The sequence below is a fragment of the Excalfactoria chinensis genome, chromosome 14 (genome assembly GCF_039878825.1).
Source record: "Excalfactoria chinensis isolate bCotChi1 chromosome 14, bCotChi1.hap2, whole genome shotgun sequence".
Taxonomy (NCBI): domain Eukaryota; kingdom Metazoa; phylum Chordata; class Aves; order Galliformes; family Phasianidae; genus Excalfactoria; species Excalfactoria chinensis.
In genome coordinates this window covers 1,615,176-1,643,052 of record NC_092838.1, presented here as the reverse complement: position 1 = coordinate 1,643,052, position 27,877 = coordinate 1,615,176, and the positions used below count along the sequence as shown (strand labels likewise).

General features: G+C 45.0%; 1 protein-coding gene across 3 annotated transcripts in view; it reads right to left on the bottom strand.

Moving 5' to 3' along the window:
- Positions 1 to 23,689, bottom strand: part of CLUAP1 (clusterin associated protein 1) — a 41,165-nt gene extending 17,476 nt beyond the window's left edge. For all 3 annotated transcript variants that reach the window (XM_072348921.1, XM_072348920.1, XM_072348922.1), the window contains exons 1-8: positions 23,640 to 23,689; positions 23,336 to 23,447; positions 21,826 to 21,910; positions 19,568 to 19,747; positions 18,616 to 18,711; positions 8,598 to 8,681; positions 6,679 to 6,812; positions 6,304 to 6,445 (exon numbers count right to left, since the gene is read on the bottom strand). In XM_072348921.1, the coding sequence (XP_072205022.1) occupies positions 6,304 to 6,445; positions 6,679 to 6,812; positions 8,598 to 8,681; positions 18,616 to 18,711; positions 19,568 to 19,747; positions 21,826 to 21,910; positions 23,336 to 23,447; positions 23,640 to 23,661 (855 nt within the window). In that variant the 5' untranslated portion in view covers positions 23,662 to 23,689. The remainder of the gene's footprint in view (positions 1 to 6,303; positions 6,446 to 6,678; positions 6,813 to 8,597; positions 8,682 to 18,615; positions 18,712 to 19,567; positions 19,748 to 21,825; positions 21,911 to 23,335; positions 23,448 to 23,639) is intronic.
- Positions 23,690 to 27,877: the final 4,188 nt, after the last annotated feature.

The following is a 27,877-nucleotide window of genomic DNA, read 5'->3' as shown; positions in this document are numbered from 1 at the left end:
AACAATAACATCAAGCTGCTGAAATAATTCAATTGAAGACAACTCTTAACCCTTCAGACTGAAGAAGCGGCAAATCTAAACAGGCTGGGGAGAAGAAAACCAGAATTGAGGCACTGTTTGATCATTGAGAGCATCGTGGTATTTTCTTCTTAAGTTAATGTCAAAATTGTATTGGGGAAGTTGTGGAGAAAATGCCAGCAGGATTTTGAATACAAAGGACACATTTCCTGGAGCCAGCTGAGAGGCAGCGTGGTTACAACTAAACGAAGACAAAGAGAAGAAATGAAGAAAACACCACTGGGATAAGTGTGAAGGAACACCAGGACAACAACTGGCGATGGCTGATTTGCTTTTTGCTCAGAAGCTAACATCTCAATTTTTGCCTGGGTTATTTCTTCTGTTCTCAGCCATGCTCCAAACCCCAGAAATCCCTCTCAGCATCTTAGTAATGCTTCCTTCTGGTTTTCTTTTCTTTCTTTTTTCCCCCCAGTGATTTGCTAGAGCACATTGGTAATCGTCCTGCTCTGTAGTACACTCCAAGGGAACCAATTTGACGATGGATTGAACACCTCATCTTCACCTTTCCTATTAATCTCAGCAGCTGTTTCTTGCTTTGTTATAGAACAAAGCAGCTGAGATTAGCTCTTGCTGCATGCACACAATGGGATTTGTTTTTCATAATAGAGTGTTGCCACTCATTCAGCAGGGGTGAGCTACAAGGACTTGGAAAAACTGCTGCCTGAAGAGAGAATGTGACAGTATTGGTAACGAGAGGAAGGCAGCTAGGTGCAGCAGGGAGTGAGGAACGTGGTACCATGGTCCAAATGCACAAGGTGCAGCCTTGATTTCACTTGACTACGACACTTGGAAGTTTTTCCCCTTTCATTGGAACAGACTACCCAGAGCTGTGGGTGCCCCAGCCATGGAGATGCCCCATGGATGGGGCCCTGGGCAGCCTCAGCTGTTATGGAGCAGCCAACCCATGGCAGAGTGTGTGTGTGTTGATCTCTAGGGAAAAAAAAACCCAAACTTGATCCACTTGATCAGTGTTGCTCCAAGTGAGCTGTGATTGTCTCCTGTTTCAAGCAGAATTCAAGCTAGATGTCCGTTACACGATTCACATGCCTGAAATACTTTTGAATATTCAAAAGCATAATGCAGGAAGACAGAGGAGGCAGAGAGACTGTCATATAAACAATCTCCTTCCCCTATCTTCTTACCAAACAAGACTGGGTAAAGAGAATACAAGCTAAGAGCTGAAAGTCAAGCAGCTCCATAGTGTCTGATCTCTTAACAGTTCTAACCGATTCCCAAGCTGAAATATGTTACACCTCGTGCCTCACAGAAACAAGCTCTGGCATGAGGAGGAAGCTGCCCATCACTTACTACACTGCCCTCAGTGGGCCCTGTCCCCCTGATCCTTCTCCACCTGCAGAGCAGTTCATACACAACAGAACCAGCAGCAGCAGGACAGGACTGGAGCAGCCTGTGCAAGGTGTTCGTATCCCATCACAGCACCCAGCCTGGACACACAGGATCCTTTTCACTCTTACTGCTGAGGAGCAGCTGAAGGCACAATCTAAGTGTTGCTGTTGGTCAGAAAACCCTCCAAGTGACAAACCTGTAACAAGTAGCTCCTTCCACAAAAATCACAGCAATAACAAGTGCAAGAAGATTGAGCAGCTGCCCTGGGAACTCATCCTCCGTCCTACCAATCCCCTCCACTCTCTTAATGAATCCCACTTCTCAGATCTGTGGCTGAATTGGATGTGAGAATGCATTCCTGCATCACCCTCCTCTCACCAAGCCCCTGCCACAGCACTCTAAGCTTTTTCTCCTTTAATCCCAAGTGGTTACTGGCCTAATCAAAAATTCTCTCTGCTTTAGCTCATGGAAGTAAATCTCACCTTGGGCTCCTTCTTAAATTTAGTTACACCAGTGAAAACAGTGTTGGCAACACAGAGTTGCCATTCTGTGCTTGTACCTCCTGAGCTACCAGAACATAGTTAAGACTTCACGAATATCAGTTTTATTCTCCCCAAGCCAACCCAGGGGGTATCACACATTAGAATACAGTGTGGTTTATGTGGCATTTTTAGGGTTTTAATCAATTCCTATTTGATCTCTAGGTCTGTGAAAATAATAAGTTCTAGAATCTGTCAAGTATGAAGACCATTAAGGAGACAAAGGCGAGCTTTGTTTACCCATCTGGCACATCAGATATCAAGGGAATCCTAACAAATACATGGATCTTTGAGCACTGAGAAATGCTCATCTCAGTTGTTTTCATTTCCCACAGAGTTTGTGCTAGGGTTTTTAATGCGAGGCAGTATCAATGAGGCACCAGGAGCAGCCATTCACACAACCACTGCAGGGCAACCAGAGGGACCCCTGAGATCTAATTCTAGTTGCCATGATATTGGGAGGGAACTGCAGACCTTTGCTTCAGTGGAAAGAATGCATGGGGCAGCAGCTCCTTGTGCAGCACCATCTTGTCTATGATGCTCTTCACACACTGTCCCACCTTTTCTCTGTCTCCACAACCTTCCCCTTTTGCGTGACTGTAATTTCTCAGGCCAGCAATTTCCTGCTCTCCTTCCTCCTACGCTCAGCTGCCCTCACTCTCTCCTTGTACATTCCCTTCCTCCTCCTCTCCCTTCTCCATATTTCTCTCCCCTTTGGGATTTGCACGTCTCAGCCCACCAGTGCTGTCACACTTGTACTCTGGACTAAAGGCCAAAACAGAAGCAACAAAAATTAAGATGCCTGTGCTCACTTTTATTTCTGATATTCAATGTCATTTAGCAACTCTGGACCAGGATTGCTCTCCTGGTACCTGTAAAAATGCTACCAGTCATAATTCAAGTGTACATTAGAAGATTAAAGACTGTAACCAGCCGCTTTTCATATTAAACTCCTGCCTGGCTATTTCAGAAAGCAGTCATTGCAATGGGAACGTTAGTATTTCAAATGGGATAGTACAATGCAAAAGATATAAAAAGCAGCAGAACCAAAGCTTATCTCAGAGTGCAGCAGAACTTGAATATCCCATCATGTATGTATACAAAACAAAACAGCTGCTTCAGGCACGGAGCTCTGGTAGGAAAGCATTAGGTCACTGCAGAAGGGGTTTTATTTGGGCAGGGTGGGTTGCAAAGAGAAATTTGCCATACACTGTATTTGTGTGCTTTTCTTTTCCCTTAACCTTTCATCACGATGGACTGCTTACTGCTTACTCAGCAGAACGATGAAAAGAAAATGGGTTTGAGCTATCTCAAACCAGAGAGAAGAACTGAGTGGCTTAGAACATCTTTTTCCTCGTGTCCACCATTCCATCTTATTTCTTAGTTGAGATCTCACAGTGCCACCATAGAAGCAGTCTTAAAATACCCTACAAGGAAGCAGCTGAAGGAGAAGAAAGTACTTCAGCAACGTCCTCTGAAAAGAGCAAGAAAGAATAAATTCCACCTAGAGAAAAAAAAGGCCAGCAAATGCTAAGGGATATTGCCAAGTTATCCTGGCATTACACAAACTAGTCCCAAAAAAGCCTTTTTTGACTGCATCAGCCTGTGCTGTCCTTTAAAGGACGGGCATCCATTAAAGCCTGTAGAAAAACTCAGCCCACGAATCTGAAAACCCCATAAATTTGGAATTTTATAGCAGTCAGAGTTCCAATAACTTTAATGTCTAAGCATCAGAACTAATTTCATCACAAAAATGGGGTAAAAGCTACTGAATAGCACCGACTCTTTTTACATAGTAGAAAAATAAGAACCAATCTTCAAGAAGACGTGGCACATAAATCCATGCTCCTGCAAGAAGATGGATTAATGGTGCGAGCAGCACAAGAGAACGGAACAAAGGAGGTGATTGAAAATGAAAAAAGAGGCAAAGGAAACCACAAAGACAAAATGCTCTTATTTAAATTCCTTGGATCCAATAATAAATAGTGCATGACAGGTTGTCAATACGTATGAGAAATGCACCCAAAGGAGGAGTCATGTTAGGACTTCCGACATGCTCATGAGCAAGAGTGGAGGGCAGAGAAATAATTTCAGATTTCTCGTATGTTTCAAAGTGTTCCCACATCAAACAGGCAGGTACTCTGCAGGTGGTAATTTCATCATCAATTAACTGTTCAGTTCTGCCAATTCATTTGGCTGAGATTCAATAGCAAACCTTCAAGATTCTCCTAATGCTGAGGGATGTTTCTCAGTGCAGTGCTTGGCAGGAGATGCCTGCCAGCTTTCCTCCAGGTAGTGCTCCATGTTACTGCAGGCACTGGGTGGGAAAAGGGATGGGAATGTCTGGGCTGGATGGGGCTGTGAGCAACCTGGTCCAGGGGTAGGTGTCCCGGATTGGAATGAGATGATCTTAAGGGTCCCTTCCAACCCAAACCATTCTATGACAATATGAAGCTCAACACCACAACAGCACGGCTTGCAGAGTGAAGCTCTCCATGCAACCATACATTCACCACTTGAAAGAACAAACCAAAGAAACCCACACAGAGAGCCAGCACTGTGGTTTGGAAAGGCCATGCTGCTTCAGCTGCTCAATGTCACTTAATTAAAATTGTGTGCTTGGGTACAATCTTTAAATCACTTTTCTAATTAGGAAATGCACTCTGGCCTATGTCATTAGCTGTGCAACGTCAGCAGGGTACCAAAACAGCTTTGAGGCTAAGGGCACTAAAGATTAGTCTCATTATTCAGCAATGGCCTCTCAATCAGAATAGAAGTTCTTCTCAAAAACATTCAATGAGTCAAAGAAAGGGGTCCGGGAATCAGTTCTCAGTACTGAACAGTACCTAGAGTGCTGGATTAATCTAATTACATTGCCCTTGCTTTTTCCTAGCAAGCTATTTAACAAAATGCATGGCAATGATAGAAGAGTTGACTCGAGCTTCCACTACAGAAGATAATTAAGATTTGTTTGGTGGAGCAAAAGACAAATACAACTAGAAAAAAAAATAAATCAACACAACTTCCAGTGTGTTTAACAGCTCAAGAGGCTGCATACTGTAACAGATTAAATGCAATTATCCTTGTTATGCTTCCTCTGCTGTTTCTGAATATGACACAGAGATGATTATCTCAAAGACAGCACACAGCATCCGTTTGGAGCAAACTGCTTATGTTCAAGCCTGTAATAAGGCACCCCCTGTTCTGCTTCATGACCTTATAGCCATATAGGTCTAGACCTATAGCTGTAGGTCTAGATGTGAGAGGAAAACTTGATGCTGATTGCAGCCAACACGATGCAATTTAAAGATGCTTTAAGCACAAGTAACTTTACCACTTGAGATCATAGTAAGAAACAACCCAGTGCAGGCTGCCAGTCAGGGCAAGAACATTCCAAATGCAGAAGACTAAATGGTATTTTAACATCAAGCACATGTTAATTAAAGATGTTGCCAGTTCTGATGCTTGCTAATACATACCACGTATAACAAGTAACAGAAGTAGGCACAAAATCCACATCTTTTTGTCACGGCCCTTTACACACTTTAATTCTGGACAATGTTGAAGTATTGCTGAGTGCTTATCATAATGGATGAAAAGCCGAAGTATATGTGTGGATTCTCTAGGTTTCTCACAGAAGGAATAAGCAAAGGTAAAAGAAAAGCGCTCTTCAGATTCTAATCACAGGAACACTCCTGAATGACAAAGGCTTTTCCCTCATCTTATTATCTCTTAATAAAAACTCTCTCAAGAGCTGTAAGCCAAGGCATTACTAACTTCTGTGCATGAATTCATAAGCAGTTCCAGGTACTCACATTCAAAACATTTCTACTTTTGGTATTAAATCTCAACGACATTTGAACAGAAGGGAAAAAAATAATCAGATTTTAGGTTTAATTTCTGGATTAGAATTTAATAGAGGACTTTTTTTTTTTTTTTTGGCCAAAGATATGGGGAAGAACTAAGAGCATTATTAAAGCAAGAAGTGAAAACATTAAGCCCGGCCTGATGGTTGGTGACCCTGCATATAGCAGGGGGGTTGAAACCGGATGAGCATCGTGGTCCCTTTCAACCCAGGCCATTCTATGATCAAAAAATGTCATTTGAAAGAATCAAGGAAAGTGAGACTGGAAAGAGGCATCATTGCACTGGTTTAACTTCACCAACTGAAAAAGCAAAGGTGTATCATGTCTATTTGAGAGCTGTTACTTTACGTCAGTGAACTGCCAGTCATTCTGAGCTGGTTCTACAACAAGTAATAGGTATTACAACATTTTCTGCTATATGGCCAAGGACTACAGAGCATACAGTATTGCTGAGCATTTCTAAGCTGTTTTACCTCAAACATCTCCTGCTCAGTCCGATGTTGATCATCCAGGAGCTGCTCCAGATGGGTTAGGTTATGGAATTTTTCCAGGTAGGTAGTGTATTGCTTCTGCAGCTGCTCTTCAATTTTCTCATATTCATCCATAAAAGCAGGACTGGAGACAACAAGAACAAACTACTCAGAGAAATACAGACCTGTACGTGAAGAATTCTGCAACAGCATTTTCATTTTCACAGCTGTTTTTCCATGTCTACAAAACCAATCTAAAAGGACCTTCTCTTTTTAAGGTTACACACTACTTCAAGACTAAAAGCATAAGAGGATGGAATAGTAACCTATCCTGTGAAAATTTGACATAGAAATGAATAATCACTTTATAATCTTTACCGAACGCTCTGTAGGGTCTGCAGCCTCTTCTGGCTTCTTTCCAACTCCAGTTTCCTTTTTTCAATCTTGGCTTCCAAACTGGCTTCATCCAAAGCCACATTGCTCAACATGTCCTTAGTCTTTTGGACCTCTTCCTAAAAGGGGAGGATAATGTAGAATTATCTTTCAGATGCTGATCATGCTTCTGCATTATCTCTCATTGCATTCTTTCAAATAACTTTATAACAATGAGCTAGAAGATAAACCAGCAAAGCAATGATGTTTTTTTCTGTGGCCAGGTTAGTGAACCATGTGGACACTGACCAATTAGAATACCTGCTTTTTTCTCCAAACATTCTTAAAGAAAGAAAAAAACACAACACCCATAAAAAAGTCGCTTTAAAAAAAGAAGTCAGTCTATCCCATTGCCTTCACCTTTCTGAGTCCTGCTGTGTCTATCTTTTCCAAATCCAGGAAGCATCCCAAACATCATAAAACATTACAGGAATAAAGAGGGGAAAGCGGGGATATTTCAGACTGTTTAAACAAATGAGCACATTCAGTGTGCTCATGCTCCAGGAACTGTGATGAGTAAAGGGGACAGAGGACTTCTGCTGAAGCTCTAGCAGTAATTGCTACGTGCTGTTCAGCTACAATAGGTCATTTCAGTGACTGGTCCAGATCTAAACCAGCTGAGGTATGTGCTAAATTGATATTCTCAAGACACCAATTGCTCTAATATTTTCCTGTTAGTTTATTAGCACTACTGCCTAGAATATCAATGCACATTAACAACATTTAGAGTTCATATGGACTGCAAGCAGGAAGAGAAATATAAGGAAAGATTGCCTGAAGCATCTATTGATTATGCACTGGCTTTTTAAACCTGGAACTCCGTGCCTTGTAATTACAGGACTAGACTGGATACAGTTTGCAGCTAAATAACTTGCATTATTCACTAGGATTTAATTAACTACTATACTTGCACAGTGCCTATCAGGGCAGCTAGTGGTTCAGAGATACAGAGCCCAAGTACTGGAGCAAGAACAGCATTCCAGAGATGAGGACAGACCAAGATACCTCTGAAACTAGAAGCACAATGATGCTCAGGAATGCCCCAATCAGCACAGTGCCTGCTCTTCTCATCCTCTTCCCAGTTCAGCTATCCTGCTTCCAGAGCCCAGTTTCACAGCTCTAGGGGTACCAATGCATTCTGGGTTCCAGGTATATCCCTTGTAGCTGTGATTCTAATATTTACGTGGTTTAAACAACGATGTCAGTTCCTGTGCTGATAAAGTCAATCATTCCACTAGAGCTTCTGAAGCTATTGCTGAGACCTTAACAGAGGCGGGGAACATGACTGAAATGCAGAAGGGACTTTCCTTTTCTCCCAAAAGAGAAGGGAAGCTGTCCTTCAGTGCAGCTGTGGTGACTGCAACACCAAGAGTTTGTCAGCAAAGTCATTTCAACTGGAGGAATGTATCTACATGTGAAACCAACACAGTCAACAGTGCAACAAGCAGCAGGGCTGCTCTTTGCACATTCTCCTAGGTACTGCTAACACAGCACATCTGTCCTGCTGTAGGCTGTGATTTCTGACCTCCAGCTCATGATCCTCACCTTGCAGACATCCCCTGCACTCTGCTAAGGAAAGCAATCAGTTACATTTAACAGGTTGGTTCACTTTGAACACAACTCATTTACCAAGAAACCACCTAGATCATCAGTAACTCTTCATTACTGTGACACAAAGCACCATCACATACCAACCTCTGCCTTGAGGAATTTGTGTTTACACATCTAATGTCACCTAAAGACCAATATCCACATTAGCTGTGAACCGAAGTTCCACATTTCCTGTTAACTACCCAGGTGGAACATTACTTGGCCCAGCAGAAGAGAGGATGATTCTGCGATATAATAAATATCAATTTGCTTACCAGAACACAGTTGATGGCAACTTTCATCATCTTCTCAGCTTCGTTTATCTCCAAAGGTCTGGCAATAGATTCTGTTCTTGCTTCCTATGAAATAAAAATACATACATAGATTTAAACACACGCCAAGAAAGTAATATTTGCAGAGCAGAGGATGGCTGAACAACAACAACTCAACCATCTGCTAAATAAACTAATACATTATTTATGCACCAAGGCTCAAACAATTAAAAGAATGGGAGATTGTGAAAAGGTCAGTTAACTGAGGCTGGGGTCAACATGGAGCAATTAAGGTAACTTCAAAACAAGCTAAGTTATCATTTCAACTGCAACTACTATTGAATGCAGATTTTGTTGAAACCGCACTGGTTATCAGGTGTTAAACAAAACATGCTACAAAACAAGATATCCTCATCTTTACAGCACAGCTAGCATAGGCAGCTGAGCACAGTGCAGAGACATCAGCAGAATGAACCCATTGAGCCAAGCCAGGGAGACTTTTACAACCACATGGAACTGAGGTGATGTAGATGTATGGGCTTTCCCAGTTCTGGTCCCAAGTGATTCAACGTTTGATTGGTTGCTGATTTAGGAGAAAAGGTGGAAGGTTTTTCCAGCTTCCCACATCTCCATCCATTTATTTAATGGATGTTTGTAACAGTTTCCATGTGTATCTGTCACTGGGACACATCCCACTGCCCGACAGAAAATGGCTTCCAGGTAACAAACCTGCTCTGACACTCTGTGACTCCACACAGGAGCAAACCAGGCGTGCTTTCCTGCCAGCCCACCTTGTCACCACCGCTACTTCTTACCCTATATGAAATACAGACTGACACAACAAATGGCACTTTTAAAGCCTGTGTTTGTGCTCGTGGGTACAGGCTGTACGCTCAAAAGCAAGCCAACATTCTGATTTTGCCCAAGCACGAGGGAGGCACAGCGCTGCTACCAGCTGTACTCACTATTCCATCCGCTCAGAAAAAAAGTGTGCCAATGAAACCAAGCTGAGAAACAGGGATTTGTTCATTTAAAGTAATGTACTCTTCACAATTAGGTGTACTAATCAGAACGCATACTATAATACGCAAGAGGTTTCCTTTAAATTAACCATTAAAAATAGAGCTCTCAGGAGAGGTGAAAAATATAGAAAAAATTATTGATGCCAGAGGAGTTACGAAGCAGAACAATTTAGGACTAAGGCTGGTAATTACAACTTAGGAAAACAAACATATACAAAAGCAGAGAGGTATTTGTGGACAAACTTGTTGTTCACCACTTACCCATGCTTCCTGTTCAGAGTGTTCAGAGAGCTCCCTGGCCACAGCTTTACATAATAAATACTAATTAAAAATCACAGAAGCCAAGTGTAAAATTATTTCTGATGAACCAAAGCTGACAATTATTAAAGAGAATGCACAAAAGCACATAAGAGACGACACTGGCTGGCACTTCCACCCTCTCAGGATCAGCTACTCGGCATAGCGTGGAGCAGCTGAGATTTTAATTCTTCAAGTTTTGCATCTCACTTTGGAGGAAGCCAATTGGAAGCACTACCGGGTGAGCTGGCTGCCTGGCACTCAAAAACTTTGTTTTCTTTGGAAATGAAAATGCCCTTAAGAAGTGAGGAAGCTGTCAGATCCCAGCCAGCTGCCTGCACACCAGGCAGAGCCCAGAGCCCGGCCTGACAGGGTACTGCCCATGGGACGGTAGAGCTGACCCTGATGTTGCACCAGCCTGGGCATCATGAGTGAAGACAAATTCCCCTAAAGCAAAACCATATTGCAGTTGTTTCAGGAAACACCACTGACTCTGGAGCCTTCAAAACACCTTCTGTGTAAATAATCTACTCAAGTGTTCATCCCAGCTCAGCGCCAGTGCCCTGGCTCCCACACCAGCTAACTCACTCCTACTGCAGCACGTCCCTGTTGGCACATCTGGGAGCACCAAAGCCATCCTGAACTCATGGACTGCCCGGCCACCAAGTAATGCCACCATGCAGAAAAGTCAAACACGCCGACTATGCACAGAAAGCGGGGCCAGGATAACGCTGCCATTCCTGCTAATGCACCCCACCACTGCCTTCAGAGGTATTTTTCCACCTTCTAGGAGCTTTATATACGGTTAAAAATGAAGAGCTGCTACTACAAAAACAAGCGTAGCAGTTATCCAGTGAAGCATTCCCAACCAGCTTTAGTTTTCCATCACACTGCCTCAGAAGCAGACAAACCAACCAGGTCCTGGCATGCCTGATGAATGGGGAACGGGATGTACATCTTCTGAAGCACAGTAAGGACTGACGGTGAGTAATTAAGCACAACTAGCACACAAGTCACTCATGATGAATGTTGTGTAATACATGCATACATTGTGCAGGTCTAGCAGAGGTTTCTAAACATCTTTTTTTTTTGTCATAGGGAGCAGACATGAAAACTTTCCTCCAATGTACAAGTCTCAGCATGTAATTAATGTTTTTTGACCCCACGTTAAATCCTGCTTGGCAAGCTACAAGACTGCTGCATACATAAATACCTCCTCACCACCACTTTCTGCTGCCTTCTGGAAGCATTATATCCCACATTCCATCCAAATACACGTTTTGTAACTGCTGCTATCTGTGCAGGTCATAAAACTCTACTTTTAGACCATTCACTATTCAGGGAGTTCATTAACATGCACTTTGAGCCCATTTGGCCCAAACAGAATGCATCATTAGGTGGAGCTCTGTATGAACAGAAAGGTAAGGGAGGGACATTACAAAGTTCCTTCAGAAGGCCTTGATTATTTCTACTAACTAGCAGCCTATTTTCTTCCTCAGGAAATTAAAGCCCAAGCTAATTGAGGTTGCTGCTGTTTCCAGACACCCATGAAGCTGCATCCCTGTATGCTCATCTCAGCAGCCCACAGACCCACAGAGGCATCCCCTGCCTCCCCTTGGAGCAGGGGCCCTAAAGCAGGAGGAGGTTCTTGATGCCTCTTCCAGCAAGAGGTCAACAAACATGTTTCCTTCAGCACAGCCAAAGCTGTCTCTGCATTTCCTATTCCAGGTAGACATGGCCTTAGGCAGCACGGATAGCTGGGAGCATGCTTTGTGGTTTCTATAAAGGAATGAAGAGCAGAGTGCCCAAAAAGTCAGGCTGGCAGGCAGGCAAGAGGCTGTGCAGTGCCTCCTTTCAAAGTACTTCCTTTCCTTATTACAATAAAAGGAAGACTTCAGGAAGGGTTACGATCTCAGAAAGAAAAAGCAGCAGCAACAACAGAGTGTTCTTCAGCATCTTTCAGACCTTGACAACACACAAAGGCCCTCAGCAAAGCTGCAGTGAGGCAGGAACAGGCAGTGAATGCACAGCACAGCCACCCAGAGACAGTTCAAACTCATAACTCAGATCAAGGCTGTGATTTCCCTAAGCACTGCCCCACAACATGGGCTGCTGTTCCCAGGAAAGCTTGGCCATGGGATGGCTACTGTGCTCATGGACAGGAATACGGAGTGGGTCTATGACACAAAAACAAAAGCAATTTAAGTCATTGCATTTTCCCCTTATGTAATAGAAGTTTTGACATGGCTGTACCTTGTGCCAAACAAAGGAAGGTTAGGAATAATGAGGAACTCCAACCTCACCAGGCAATCAGAACTGTTTGTAATTTAGCCCAATCATCAAGTGGAACTTCCTTCAGTCACACAGGCTTGACAGATGCTTTGACATACAAAAGATGGTTTGGATGCAATTTTCTTCCCAGCCATACTAGAATGGTTTGTCAACAAGGCATTCAGATATCCCAGTCAGTTGATAAAACCTTCCCTGCACTGAAATAACTGGTTCACAAGATGCAAAGGTGCCACCTCTCTGTTTGCTAATGATTCCAAGCCAGATACTAATGGGAAAATCCTTTGTTACATAAACCATGTAATTAAAAATGCTATATCCACATAATATATACCCATGGTTATGGCTAAAGCAATCCAAAGTCTCCACTCAACTTCTCTGTGTAACTGCAAGGTTTCATTTTGGCTTCTCCCTTTGCATTCATCCCCTTTGCTCAAAAAGAGGTAAGCTGGGGTTAGGTCTGAAGCCGCAGTTGGAAAAACCCACCTGCAGTAAGCTAGGTCATTCTCCAGAGCTCTGAACATTTCAAGCCACCAATTTCCACTAGAAATCACTTTATCTCTGAGATGTGTGTGGCAACTCCGTAGCCAAAGCACAGGAAATGAGAGAAATCAGTTTACCCACTTCCCCCCCAGGCAGCACCAGGAGCCCAGAAGGAACATTTGGCAGATGGAAAATGCTTTCAGTGCTAAAACAAAACAATTTCTTATAGTTAACTTTCACAGAGGACCGAAGGGAGCAGCCACAATTCAGTGAGAGCCGCCTCTCTCCTTACAAACAGAGGCAGGCAGCACACAGCACTGAGTGGGGAGATTGCCTTGGTGGTACCTCTTTTCATTTTACTAATGCTATCTCAGTTCCACAGCTGGATCTAAATGTCGTAGCTCTCCTGTGAGGTTAACTCAAGCACGCCACAAGTTGTAAAAGGGATTCTCAATGGCTTCATCAGTTTTGGAACAAACTTACACTGTGTGCATACATAACAGTAACACATTCCAATAGCCTGTACTTAGAAATGTATCGTCTGCAGACTAGGAAACATTTTATCTGGCTGTTAAGAGCTTTAACCTACACAGTTACAAAATTATTTACACAAGAGGATGGCAGGGTTTAAACAGCTTGTTCAAGGTCACAGATGGAGTAAGAGCCAAGAGGAAAACGAGCACACAGCCCAAAGTTGCTGCCCACCCTCTGCACAAAGTGCATTAAAAGAAAGATTATTTTCACCTTTCTTCAGTTTTACATGGCTTAGAGCTAACTGAGATTTAGTCAGTAAACCCCCTCTGGGAGAGACTGAATTCATGTCAGTTTGTGTGCGTTTTGGTCATCCTGAGCATTGAAAATGATGCAGAGAGGGACAGGGAGGATGAAACCTGAATAACAGCTCTCCATTCCTGCTCCACACCCAAAAACCAGCATTACCCACCTGAGAGGAGGAATAAAAGCTAGAAATCCAAAAGTGCGAACGCCTTCTTCTCCTTCCAAAGCTGGATAAAAAACACTCTGAAAAATCAGCCATACAATGCAGAAGTCCCAGTAAGAGAGTAAAATAGAGATAAACACATCTCTGTGCATAGAATTTGTAGGGTGCATATTCAAAACCAGACTCTCTGAATTCCAACTTTCCAGTTTCTATGCATGGACTGGTAAGAGTGGAAGCAGTGAACTGCCTTGCCAACATTTGGGCCAAATGCATTTGAAAACCAAAAGGCTTTTTGTAGGGTTGTTCACTGGGAAATCATTCTCCTTCTCAAACATAACATCCAGATTCTTAGTGAAGCCAAAAGGGACATCTGGGACTTTTTGATAAGCAGAGCTTTACACACTCCTTGTTTCCCTGCAGAATCTTAACCAACTGCATGTGGTTTGAACGAAGCAAAGGAGCACCTGTAGGCTTTGATCCCTCCAGCGTTCCTAATGAAATGATGGTGATCTTTGTTGGTTGTTTCTAACGTTATGGATTAATTCTGAAAGCAATTTACATATACACCAGAAGGGCAGTCAGGAAATGATGGATTTATAAAGGCCTCACAAAGACAGACTGCCACATTTCCAAGCAAACAAGCAGCCTTCCCAACAAATGCAGACACATTCACATCATGATGCATCTGCAATAGATCTAATAGAGACTTTCCCTTAATAAACTCTTCCCTCCTTTAGCTGAAATTTGTTTTCATTCAGAAAGTAATTTATTAAAGTGACCTATGGCTCGGAACAATCATTTACTTCATGCATAACAATTTTCCACACAGCTCCTGTACCAACTACGTGCAAAAAGAGCTCCTAATGGAGAAAGGAAAGGTTGTGACACAAATCAGAGTCAACGTTTCTATAGGAAATAAAAATGAGTTTTACTTCACTTTTCCCAGTGATCTTTCCCCAGGAGGTGCAGAGACAAGGAAAACAGATGTATTCAACCCATTAGTGCCAAATGCCAGCGTTTCCTTTACAACCACAGGAAAATGAAGCAGTCTTCACTCAGGAATACAAACACAAGGCCTCAGCTTAACTAAGCCTGGGTTCTGAGATCCTCCATTTCAGCATTTGGAAATGGATGAACTGGAGTTATCAAATTCATTAGCACAGTATCACAGCCGTCAACACACTTTAATATATGCAACAGGTTCGGCACATAAAATGTAATGAAGAAATAAACCAAACTGCTCTCCTATTGCTCTCTAATAGCACAATCTCTCCACCAACGCAATTTAGTGCATGCATTACTTAGCCATGCAATAGCAAAAGGAAACAAGAAATGGAAATCAATAACCTTCACATTAAAAAAAAATACTAAAAGTAACCTTCAAAGAATGGCAACTGCTTTGATATCTGCACACAAGGTTCTAATTCCCCACGAGTTCACAGCTCACAGCACTTCTGCCCATCTGAAATAGAGTGGGAAGGGCAGGCGTAGGATCCCATCCCAGCAGGCTGTGGAGAAAAGAATCTGGGGAGGATGGTGTGAAATTACAGGCAATTCTTTCCTGACCTCAGCACTGGCTATTTAGAAATAACTGCAACTCTACTGGCTTCCATGGGCATTATCAGACTTAATGGTGATGGCAGAAAACAACTGCATTTGGCTCTCAGCCTCTCACTTGATGAGCTCATTTCATACTCAAGTGAGCTCTATATAGCTCAATTACTTTAAAATATTTGAAAGGCAAAATGAGGATGATGAAATCTAATCTATCAGGTTACAAGCAATGAATCACCTGTCCCAAGGTTACTGTAAAACCCCTATTTTCCTAGTGACATCCTCCTGCCACCAACTGTGAGTAAGAAATCCCCTTTAGGGATCCCCTAACGATGCTGCACCGTAGCCAGGATGGAGCTGCTGCTGCCAGGTGGCTGCTTTGGGCTGTCACACTGAGCTCCCTTTGCCCTTCTGCTGCTCCAACACAAACATGGGAATAGCAGGGCTGGCAGCTCATGCTCTTGGCCCCCATAAGATGTCCAGCTTAACTTCAGCAACAAAGGAGTTTCTTTACAGAGGTTCATTGTGGAAACAGGAACGTGGTAGAGAAGTTCTACAGGATTAAAACACAAAGCCGACCAAGCTTCAACAGTTTTCAAAGGCTTCCACAGCACAGCTGCCCCCCAGGCAACCCGGCCAAGCAGCAAACTGCATGGTGGAGTGCAGAGCCAGTGACCCCACTGCACATCCAGCTCAGCCCTACTGCTCCACAGAGCTGAGTTCACCTCCCTCCTGTAAGTTTGTTCTGTGTTTCCCTCTCCCATTTGCTTCCTGAAGCACAAAGCCACACTCCAAGACAAGTACGTGGCTCAGCAGCTCTGAGACGTTAGCACTCCTGAACTGAATTGTGGCTATAATGAATCACAGCCAGAGTGTAGATACTATCAGAAAACCATAAAACAACATTTCCCCTTATTACTACTTAAGCTCCAGATAGGAAGAGAAAACCATTACATCTGTTTTACAAGCACAGAAGTTACAGTAGCCCCAGTATCTAATTGAGGGTGGGTGAGGTTTTTGATTTGTGGCTCCTGAAAAGATGGAAACTAACTGGGGGGAATCTCTTCTATTAAGTCTCACTTCTATTTTCCAACCTCTCCCAAAGGCACTGGTGTGCCTGCCTCTACTCTCTTCTCATGCAACAAGGGGCATGGCTGCCAAAAGCAGTCAATCTGCCCAGAGCTTGGGTCACAGCAATTCCCTGGTACAAGCAGTCTGTAAACAACTCAGAATAACAGCTTTAAGTTCAGCTCATTTTCAGGAGATTGCTTTCTCCAGCACATGGGCTGCAAATAATTTTTATAGCATCGAAACTGCCATTTTGTAAAAAAATAGTAGCAATAGGTGAATTTTCATGAAGAACCTTCCAGTTCCTAGCAGAACACAAATTCTTCATCCCTTCCCATCAATTCATATGTTCATTATACGATTCAATACATTTGCCATAAAGAATAAAAAGAAGAGATCCTAGTTAAAAACACTCTGTGAAAGTGCTTTTATTGCCCCCATTTTACAACATTCTCTCAATAGAATGGGACACCAACACAGTCCCCAGGGAAGACCGTACCCACTGTGCTACCAGGCACAGACATAGATGTACCCCCAGGACTGGTTACACTCCAAAGAGGCTACAACTGACTTTTGTCCCTTTCTCTTTCAAACACACCACAAGTGCAGAGTCCTCATTTGCAATAAAGAAACTGACAGCAGTAAGAACCAAAAGATAAGTAATCACCATCACCAGTAACCTTTAGAACAAAGCATAAAGCTGCACAGTTAAAGGGAAGTCTGCTTAGTGCAACCTTGTGGCTTTGTAACCCCAAAAGAAATGAGATTTTCAGCTCTAAAAAATCACTCATAAGGTTGAAGCCAGGAACAAACCACAGGAACCCAGCATCACAGCTTCTGTGCTGCATTCCGCAGGCTCTCCTGTCACGGTGCCATGTTATGCTTTTAAGATACAAACTCAGAGCTAATGAGACAGAAGCAGAGGTCATCTTTCCTAAGACAGGATTTCCTGGAGATAACAAATACAGTCTGTCAAATCTTTCTGCAAGATGTAAACTGAGCTGCTCTGTAAAATCCATCAGCTCCCGCTCGTGTCCTCAATCATTACATGGTAAAAAAGACACTCTCCAGTGTAAATAATCAATTGCCCTTTTACAAACTGCACCTTAAATAGTGTAATGCTGAAGTTCTCTTAATGGGCGCAAGGAGAAGTGGCTGCAATGAAGCACTCCCTCAGCTCTTGATTTTCCATTCCACGCTCTCAGTGCTCTGTACTCCTGCAGGTCCCTTTTATAAGGCCCAATACTGCAGTCAGTTGGGCTCCTAAAAGCCTCAATTTCAAGTGATGAAACAATGCCCAAATTCAAAGCAATGCTGAAGTACTTCTTAACCAGGTTGACCTACACTGGCCTGCACCTGGCTTTCTAGCTGAGTTCTAATAGGTGGTGACTACAATGACAGCACAGCTTAATGTTCTAAATCAAACATTAACACATTAAGTGGTCTTCATCTGAAAATTATTTCAAAGACAGGAAATTAAGCAAAGAATACCAGACGAGAAGTAGCTGATTAACCATCCTGGAAGACTGGTGTATGCTGAATTCATGTTGATTATCACTCCTCTCTCCTTTCTAAAAGTATTCATGTCTTTCATGTGTCTGTACACCACACTGTCATACCTTGCAGGAAAGGCAATGCTTCGCACAATCTGCACACCATCTATTCCTTCAAACACTCGCATTCCACCAAGCAAGGACCTAAGAACATTAGCTGTCAAGGCACACAGCCTGCTGCTCTTACAGGATGTGCTTCCTACAGCTCTGATATTACAAACATGAAGGTTACCAAAAAAATGATACCAGAACTTCCAGGGCTTCCCTTGTTTAAATGTCTATTATCAGTAAACAAATAACCTCCAGCATTACGGATAAGCTCATTAGAGAAAGAAATTGGGAGACTTATTGGCAAAGTGTTTGATGACACATCCGTGACTTCATGCAGTAGCTGGCAATTTTACAATTAAACTGAAGAATTTGTACCCTGCAGGCTTCCATGCCTTTCAATTACTGTAACAGAAATAATGAGCCTTGCACTTGGATAACTCAAAGCATTAATAATTTATATTTCAGAATATGTGTCTCAGCACTGCTGAAACATAAACGTAAAGGCAATATTTCCAAACAGTTCTACAGAGATTACTTCAGTTTTCTTCTCAAGGAGAAATGCCAAAAGCGTTCTCTCGGTTTTACTGCAATCCAGGCATTAATGTGGATGGGAAGAAAACACAAACTTTGACCTATTCCTGCAATCAACAGAATATTCATTTCAGATGCAGCTGTTACAAGCAGCTGCTCACACTTTCTGCACCTTTCTCCTTTACAGCGCCTAGCAAACAGATGTTCTTATCCACTCTCCAGGACGTACTTACCCTTAGCTCTACCTCTTTGCCAAGTAAATCATACAGATTTGCTCCTTTGGAGGTGATTTCAGAAGCAAGCTGTCTTGCTGCCTTCAAGTCAGCAATCTGGAAACACAGCAACAGCACAGAACAGTAAAAGAGAATCCACAATATCACAGAGAAAATCAACAACAGATTTTTCTTATTTTTACGTTAAAAAGAAGGCCATCACAGGGACTGAAACTGCCACAGCACTGAAACTGTCCACTGGAATCAGAGCAAGTCCACCTCCAGGATTAAACATGGCCTTGATTAGGCACCATTTAGACATAGGCTGCCTGGACACTGTGTAAGAACTGAGCACGGATCATCTGGAAGTGTTTTTTCTCATGATTTCTCTGAAGTGCTTTCCCCATAAAGAGGAATAATTGTGGTTCTGCCATCTTTTCAAGAACAGCAATATTACTGCCAAGCAGGCAGACACCGGAGAGCATTGCTACAAAATAATCAAATGTTACATAAGGATATAGAAGAGGTGCTAAAAGTAACAAAGAGCAGCAACAATAACTCTTATTTAACAAAGCATGGCTTTCTTTAGTATCCCAGGAAGGCATTTAAAGGCTTGGATGGCTTTGATGTCTGTTTGGGCAATATGAATATTCCCTTTTAGCTCAATGCAAACTGGCCCAAAATCCAACGTTCTGTCAGTATTTAGGAAGCTCGCATGTTGCAATGATGTTAATAGATAGAAAATCACCTTTATCCTTGTGTACTCCAACATCCCTGCAATTTTAACAGCATTTCAAAATAATTATAACCAATTTGGTGCCACTATTTCCTTGTACTATCTAACCTCAACCAAGATGAAGCCGTACCAACTTCCTTGTGAGAACGTTCTCTCCTTAAGTCTCAGAAAACACATTTGTTTTTCACAGGTTCACACAACACTCTCGCCCATACCAAAAGTAAAAGCTTTCCTTACTTTGGAGCCAAGATCGAACTTGAATTTGCTGCTGTCTTCCTCGGGGATGTCTGTGTGCTCCATTCCCTCCGTATTCATTGCGCTGTAAAGCACAGAGGTGACTTTCAGCAGTTCTCTCACCGCATAGCCATCTGCCTGGTAAAGCTTCTTGGTGTTGAGCTTTATGTGGGCCTTGGTAGCCTTTGCAAAGAAAGAAACCATCAAGCCACAAAAAAAAACAGCAAAATCTCCATCTACCCCTTCCTACTTCACTCAGAAACTCTCACTGGAGGCGCTGCTGTCTGCTTTAAACAGATAAATCTTCCTGTTGGGAAAGAGATTTGCTTAACCACATCACTGTCATTTCTAAAGAAACCTTCCTGAGATGTGTGTACTTTCTGTATGTCAGAACATTTGCAGATAATTGCCAGAATGAAAAAAACTCAAACTGTTCATTAATTCTTCCCCATGTGAAGATCAGCAAAACCCCTGCACACCACTTAAACTCAAATTAGGTTTAAGTGGAATGTAAGTGCTGCCCAGGTCTTGTGATGATGCCGCAGAGAGGTAAATTTCACCCTTAATGAGTTACAAGAATAAGATCAATTATCCTAATTTATCTGCCTTCTCCTCCAGCAGTAGATTCAGAGTATTTTATTGTTTCTCAAATTATTCCCTGTTATAATATTACTGACTTCATTCTCTTGCCTTCCATCTCTGAAAAGAAAAAACACATTAGAAATTACAATATCTTCTTTTTATACTTCAAAATAGCAAAGGAGAAAAGCGAGCATCATCGAAACCACACATCTGTCACAGAATGGACACGAGTGTAGTTCTCGCATCCCCTGCCAGGTGGCTGAACCTACTTCATGCAAACCACACAGCCAAAAGGAGGCCCTGGAGCCTTCAGAACAGGTTATGGATGTTGTACACTCTGATCAGGGCCACTATGAGACTTGCAGTACAAAAACCCTTAATCGCTTTTGAAAACGTTGTCTGCCACGACCTCAGCTGAACCAACATTCAATGTGGAAAGCCAAACACGTCCTCTTTCCCACTCTTTCAGTAGAAAGGATCTAAAAAAAAACTGAATCATGGAAACAGCAGGGATAAAATTTTAAGAGAAGTATGTCATTAAATGTTAAACATCCACTACACAAAGAAAACCAACACAACACACCACGGAGGATGTGGTTAAAAGCAGGAATTCCAATTTCAGCTCCATTCAGCCTCAAGAGAGAAAAATCAATGCCAAGCAAAAAGAAAAAGAAAAAAAAGTTTTTCACTCAAAGACAATTTAGGAAAAAAGAGGCAAAAACCACATACAACTACATGTGTGTCCCAGATTGCCATAATGGCACTGCTTATTCAGGCAGGTAACCTCACATCTGGAAAGCCTGAGATGCAGCCACCTATTTTACAGCAACTCTAAGTGGTGGTAAAAGATTAGCTCTGAGAAAAGTATGCCTCAATTGAATAAGTGAGAAGGCACGCACAGCAGAATGCTGAAGTATGATTCAATATCATAATGAAAACATCCATCAGAGTTTATAACCACTGAAGCACACAACTGAATCTGGCATCCAAAGTTATCTGTAAATAAGCAAGAATCTCCTCTGCATCTATTTTAAATAGATTCACTATATCTTTCACTCTCATCTTTTTCTTCCACTCAAAGTATAAAGTGATAAAGATTAATACTGTTTTAGCATTAGATGTGTAGTTCCCAATTTTATAAAGTCAGATGCAACAGCACAAGATCTCAGTAAGGACACAGACTGCTCTGTGCAAGCTTAGGGTCACTACTACAGCAGGACCCCACAGGGCCTTGTTTTGGAGCCATGCAAATACAGAACTAATACAACACTGAGCCCCAAACAGCCTATGGATCAAGTAGGACTATTCCTATTCTACCTACTCCTACAACTTAAATGAAACCACACACAAAATTAGGGATGGAGTTGTATCGCTTCTATCACTGCAAGGACTGAAGCTTTACTATTGATGAGTTCTAAAATAAAGTTCCCTCTCCCTTCCTTTTCATCTTCTTATTATTTTTTCTTTTTCTTTTTAATCCTGAGCAGAATATGTCGGTCAGTTTTACAACCTGAATGTGATTACTTTGGACAGGAAACAATGCTGCCTGAAATTTGACATACATCACAAGAATACAGCACAGATCAGCCACCCCTCACAAGGAAACTGTGAGGGATTAAGAGGGAAATCACTCAAGCTAACATGGAACAAGTATTTCAGTGTGAAATAAGCAGACGTACCATGAACTGAGCCACAGCCTTAATGAAGAAAACCCGGTCCTGTTCTGTCTCAACATCAGAGGGAATGTCAGACTGAGGTTCATACCTGTGGAAGCACACATAGATTTGGATGAGAAATACACATGCAGGGTTAAGGAGACGCTTCACTTGAGAGGCGAAGTCAGAAAGAAATGAAAAAAACCCAACACATATGAGACTGGAAAACAGCTCTTCAGCTCCTACTGCAGTTAGGGCTGTCAAGGCCCCACAGTGCCACACTGGGGCTGTGCCCAAAATGCAAAAGCTGTAAAGCCTGAGATGTTTCTCCAGAAGGAATTGGTCCTTTGGGGAACTATGTACATTTTCAATCCGGGTTTTGCAAAGGATCAAAATGGAGTTGACAAAATGAAGTCCATGAAACACTTAGAAAATAACTTCCTACTTAAAGCACAAAGAGCTTACAGAACTCAAACTAAACCCCAATCTTCTCTTTCAAATCATGTTTGCAACTAAAAGCAAGGCACGTGCAAAGTATTTTCTGTGCTTTAAAGTGCAATCAAAAGGCTTCTCCAGCAGAAAAGCTGTCTGTCAATGCATGAGCCTAACTCTGAACAGAGAAGGATGCTGGTGTTCAGTTGTGGTTTGGTCTGAGATCAAACCACCTCCCTCCTGGGCTCATTAATGTTACAACACACAGGTTTGAGCTTCTTAAGCACGTGGGTACATTAGAAAAATGCTGTTTTAAAAAGCAGTAGCTTTAATTTCTTTCTATTGTCGTGTGGTGGTGCTGCTACACACCACGAGGGAACTCCGATTTGTGGCTTTAAACACGAGGTGAAGGCAACAAGTAATGCAGACACCGTAACAGCCCTGTTCCAAAGAATGTGTATGTAACTCAATTCCAGCACTTGTGAATCATTTATAAGTAACCCCCAATTTTATTGATAATACACTGTGAGAACATTCAGGAAACACATCCATTACGCTTAAATTCCCAGCTGTTAAATATTAATTACAAATTCAGGCCAAAGAAACAGTAATTAGGCGAGCAGTTCACAGTCGTGGTTTCCACTGTAATATACCACGTTACGAGCAGCAGCTTTGGTTATTTTTTCACTCACGTGGGAGAAAGGAGATGATTTGATTAGGAAGCCAGGTTCCATAAGCATTCAAACAAAGTCTGTCCATGGGTTAAATGGCTGTGAAAGTACAGCAGGACAGCACCTCTTTTGGAAACAGCACAGATGCTCTACAAAGCCAAGGTGAAAGAAGAAGGTGATAGAAGAGCTGCCAGTGTGCATTACTCTGGTTGGGGTACAGGGTACTTTCAATATCTAAAGGGGCGGTAAGGAGGAAGGGGGCAGCCATTAGCAGGGGCTGCTGTGGTAGGGCAAGGGGAAATGGCTTTAAATGAAAAGAAGGGAGATTCAGATTGGATATAAGGAAGAATTCTGTTACCATACAGGCAACGAGGCACCAGCACAGGCTGCCCAGAGCGGTGATGGGCGCCCTGCCATCCGTCCGTACCCACCTCCTCACCAGCCACAGCAGCAGCTCGGCCACCAGCGCGAAGTTGGGCGCGTGGAAGTTCTCCATGGAGACGAGGCGGGGGTAGCCCAGCGCCCGCAGCATCTCCGTCAGGTCTGAAAGAGAAGGCGGCAGGGGGGATCAGGCCCAGCGACACCAGGCGGCCCAGAAGGACGGACCACGGCAACCGACGCCGCCATTTCACTACAAAAAGCTCCGCAGAGCGACGCGGGGACTTTGAACGAGCTTCTGTGTAAAACAAAACCTCCCCCGGGCCACCCCGGGCCCTCCCGCCCCGCCGAACTCACTCCGCACGTCGCGGTACGACATCGCGCGGCGCCCACACGCCAGGCCGCGTCGCTATGGCAACGCGCTACGGCGCGGCGGAGGGGCCAAATTTAGTCTGAAAGCGAAGCGGTCCGTGCACTAAGGGGATAATCCTGGTTTGGAGAAGCGGCGCTGCGCTTCCCAGCTCCGAGTAAGCGAGATGTAAGATCCAAAGCCATAAAGGAAATGAAATCGGTGATAAACGTGCTGCTCGCCTCAGCTCTTCCCTTCGTATTCAAACACAAATACCAGGCAGCACAAATGTGCCGCTGAACTGGGTGCAGCTTTGGAGCAAACAGGGTGCACCGAGCAGCAAACCACAGCTGCAAAGCCGTGCTCCAACCACAGCATGTGCACCCAACTCCATGGCCACGACTCCCCGTCGCACAGCCCAGCTCACACCTCAAGGCTTTTTCTCCTTCACCACTGCAAAACCTGCAGATCTTGTTGGAAACGAAGCTTTCTACTGCTCTGCCCCGTTATCACTTCAGAAGCGGAGGGATCTCCCTGGTCTCACGCTGCTCCTCCATCAGCCTGTTGGGTTTTTAATGTTTGTTTTTAGAGTTCTGCTCTTTGCTGAGGCTGTTTTTTGGCAGCGCTTGACATGGAAGTTGCTGTCACATCCCTCCAGCCAAATCCTCACATCCTCCCATCGCAGCACCTGGCACATTGTCCTAAAGCGTTTCTTTTCCATAACACTTTGTGCGGAGCTGCTGCTTCGCACTGTTCCCATCACACGCAGCCCAAAGGAGCAGCCGTGGTTCCTGTGCCAGATCATTGCAGCAGGGATTTCTGATGCTCAAAGCTCCCAAACAAACCATTCTCAGCAGCAGACAAGCCATGCAGGGCAGCTTGGAGATGATATGGGGATGTTTTGGGTGCACCCTGGGGACACTTTGGGGTGTAGGAGCACAGCAACAAGAGCTGCGGCCACAGAGCCCTCCTGGGCAGGCTGAGCCTTGGCAGCAGAACTGTGCCCATATCATGTGCAGGAGACTCCTCTGTGCCCCAGCTTCATCCAAAACCTCACCCTGCCTCAAAACTTACACATCTAAAGCTGCAAGAAGTCTCTCTATATGCAGACATACTATTAACGAGAGGAAGAAAAGTCTTGGGTTGCATCTCATGTCTCCAGAAGAGAGGACGGGACTTCTAAGGAGCAATTCTGAGCACGGGAGGATGGGGAACAGCTGGGAAAGAAGCCACAGTGCAGCTTGTGCCAAGAGACCCCAGGGATGCAGAGCTCTGCCTCCGGGGAAGGGAAGCATCCAGGAATGTCACGCTCCTGGTAATTACTTTGCACAGCAGCTCCTGCCTGTGCTGGCATTAAGGGAGCAGGGAGAGCAGAGCGCAGTGCCAGGCCGAGCAGCAGCCCATGTATCAAGCAGGAGGGGTAATAAATCAACCGCCTGCTTGATCACTCAGCAGATAAGTGAGAGAGGATACTTAGGGTGAAAAACATCCCCATGCAAGTAGACTGCCAGAGCTATCTCAGCCTTTGTCTGACAGATCAGGAGGGGAGGCACTGGGGTCCCAGCAGTGAGAAATGCAGCAATATTCCCACCCTCCAGCAGCTCCCTTCAAAGCTGAGTGACAACAGCCCTGCCTGAAGCCAGCTGTAAGAGCTCATCTCCCCCGCTCCCACCTCATTTTGGGGTGCCCAATTGAAGCTGGCTTGGCACAGCTGCATTTATTGACAGTGTGGGGCTGAATGCCCAGATCATTGTCACATCCAGGGTGATGATCACGTTCTGGGCCCCTGCTGGGCTGGCCAGGACAGCAGTGGATGGGATGAGATCTGCTTAAACGAGTGGGAATGGAGAATTCCCACCCAGCTTGTGAATGAACAGGAGCAAAATGAGAGCTGCAGCCTCTCGTCCCTGAATTAGGGGTGCTGGGGGTACAGCAGCCGCACCACAGAGTATGGATGCAGCGCTGCCTGCTGAGCCCTTACATATGGAGGAGGGCAAGCTGTGCCCTTCTGCAGAGGATGGGTACAAAGAGTCCAGCTCCAGGGCAGGATGTGAATATAGATGATTTTCACAGAAGTTCTTGATCTTATCACAGCCTTCCTGCCTGGATGAGGCGAGTCTGGTGGAAGCGAGGGGGATTTGGGCAGCTCTGAATGCGGAGCTGTGACCCACATTGTGCTGCGGGCTGCTGGGAGCAAGTGACAAATCCAATTGCAGCCCTCTGAGCCCAGCACAGGTCTGTCAGAGCAGGCGGTGGGGCAGTGTGGCAGTGCCATTCCCTGCAGAGTCCCAGTGTCCCCAAGGGCACGGCTCCATCCCATATATGTGGGTCCTCTGGGATGCAGGGACTCACTTGGCATGTGCTCAGGAAAGCATCCCTCCTTGACCCCGCTGCCCTCTGCTCACCAGCACCTCACAAAACTACTTTCAGTGGGGAGAAGCACCTGCTCTCTGCTAAACTCACCAGTCCACCCACAACCCATAATGATGGGAAGGGTTCCCATTCCTGCTTCCACGGTGCTGTGCTGCACTCTCACAGCTACCTTTGATAGCACCATCTGCTGATATGGAAATACTTTGCTTTTTAAGCAGCCAAAGCCCATCCAGAGCTCAGGACAGGCCCGTGGATCAGAAGAAGCCCCATAGCCACGCACAGCCCCGTGCTGCTGGATCTCTGTACCCAGCGAGGTTCCAGCACCCTTTTCTGAGAAACTCACTGAATAATTGCAAATGAGGACGTGTTGATTTGCATTCCTGTTCTGCGAATTGCTGCTGTGTGAGGACCAGCACGGCTGCTGCACTCAGGCTGTGCCCACACTCGGTGCTCAGCTCCCCCAGGCACCGTGGGCTGCCCACAGCGCGATGTGGGGTGCAGATGTGGAGTGCCCACACATCCCCAAGTGGGGACAGGGACACCCCTGTCCTGGAACAGCGTGGGGAGGTGGAGCTGGCACACTCCAGAGGTGCCCCATGGTCAGGATCCGGCCCCGCAGAAGCGCAGTCGCTATGGAGACCCTGCCTGAGGGCATCAATATGGAGAGGCACGGCGTGTTCCTCGTCTCCCTGCTCCACCAGCCCCGAAAGCAGAGCTGCATCCGGCCTTGTGGTCGGGGAACATGGGGAGCTCAGCCAGCAGCCCTTATGGCCAAAGGGGGTCAGCAGCCAGCAGCCCTCCTGCTCCCAGGGGACCATTCAAGGGTGCTCCAGACCACCGAGCATCCGTGTGTGCTGGCATCAACCACTGCAGGGTGGGATGGCGGCCACAAGATGCAGGGACATGGGGAGCCCAACCCCAACCCCAAGTGTGTGCCCTGGCATTCTGCTGCAGCCCAGGCTCCCAGCACAGCCACATCCCAGCTGCTGGCTGCACCCAGGGGGAGAGCAGCAGAGCCCCGGGGAAGCAGCACAGCAGCAGTGCCCTGTGGCTGTGCCTTCTGCTGTCCGTTCTAACTGTCATCCCCCTTCCAGCAAGGCTGCTCCGGGGGGAAGAGCATTTCTTGCCCAGCAAACGCTGCCCGCAGACACACACACACTCCTTTGCATCACCCTGTAGGATTTGCAGCATCCCACAGTGGTGTGGTGGGCAGCACCGGGCTGTGCCCTTAGCCACACGCTCAGTGAACCCCATAGGATCCACCTTTCATCTCCACCCCACACAGAACACACCAGACCCAAGGCCACCCATTTCAAGAGCAGAATTCTGTGCTGGGGAGGTCACCCCGAGGGCAAACCTCCCCCCGGGCAGCTTTCCTCGCAGCAGGTTCTGCTTCACTCCAAGCAGCCAACCCTCAGCCCTCCTTGGTTTCATCTGAGTAACGGATGCTGCTGTTAATTGCTCTGAGCTGCTTCTCCTGTGCAGAGCCCACCGGGTTGGTTTCAAGGTAAACATCACATCCTCTGCACAATAGATGTGCGTTTAGGGACAGCCCTTCCCACCTGCTTCCCTCACGCTTTGTCCCCACGCTGTCTGCCGACAGACCCTCACTGTGGGCTGTGCCCCCCACATCCCCCAGCTGCCCCACTGCTGCCCGCTCGCTGTCCCCCTGGGTGGGGTGACCGCAGCATCACCCCACTAAGGGACAGCCACCACGGGGGGCACAGCGCCCCGAGTCCCTCCCTGTGCTGTACCAAAGGGGGTCCGCACCCCTCACCCCTCTGTCACCGCCACTCCAAGGGCTCAGGGGAGCCCTTCTTATCCCCGCGTGTTCCCCCCGCCTCCTCCCGGGGCCGCGCTCTCGATGGGGCGG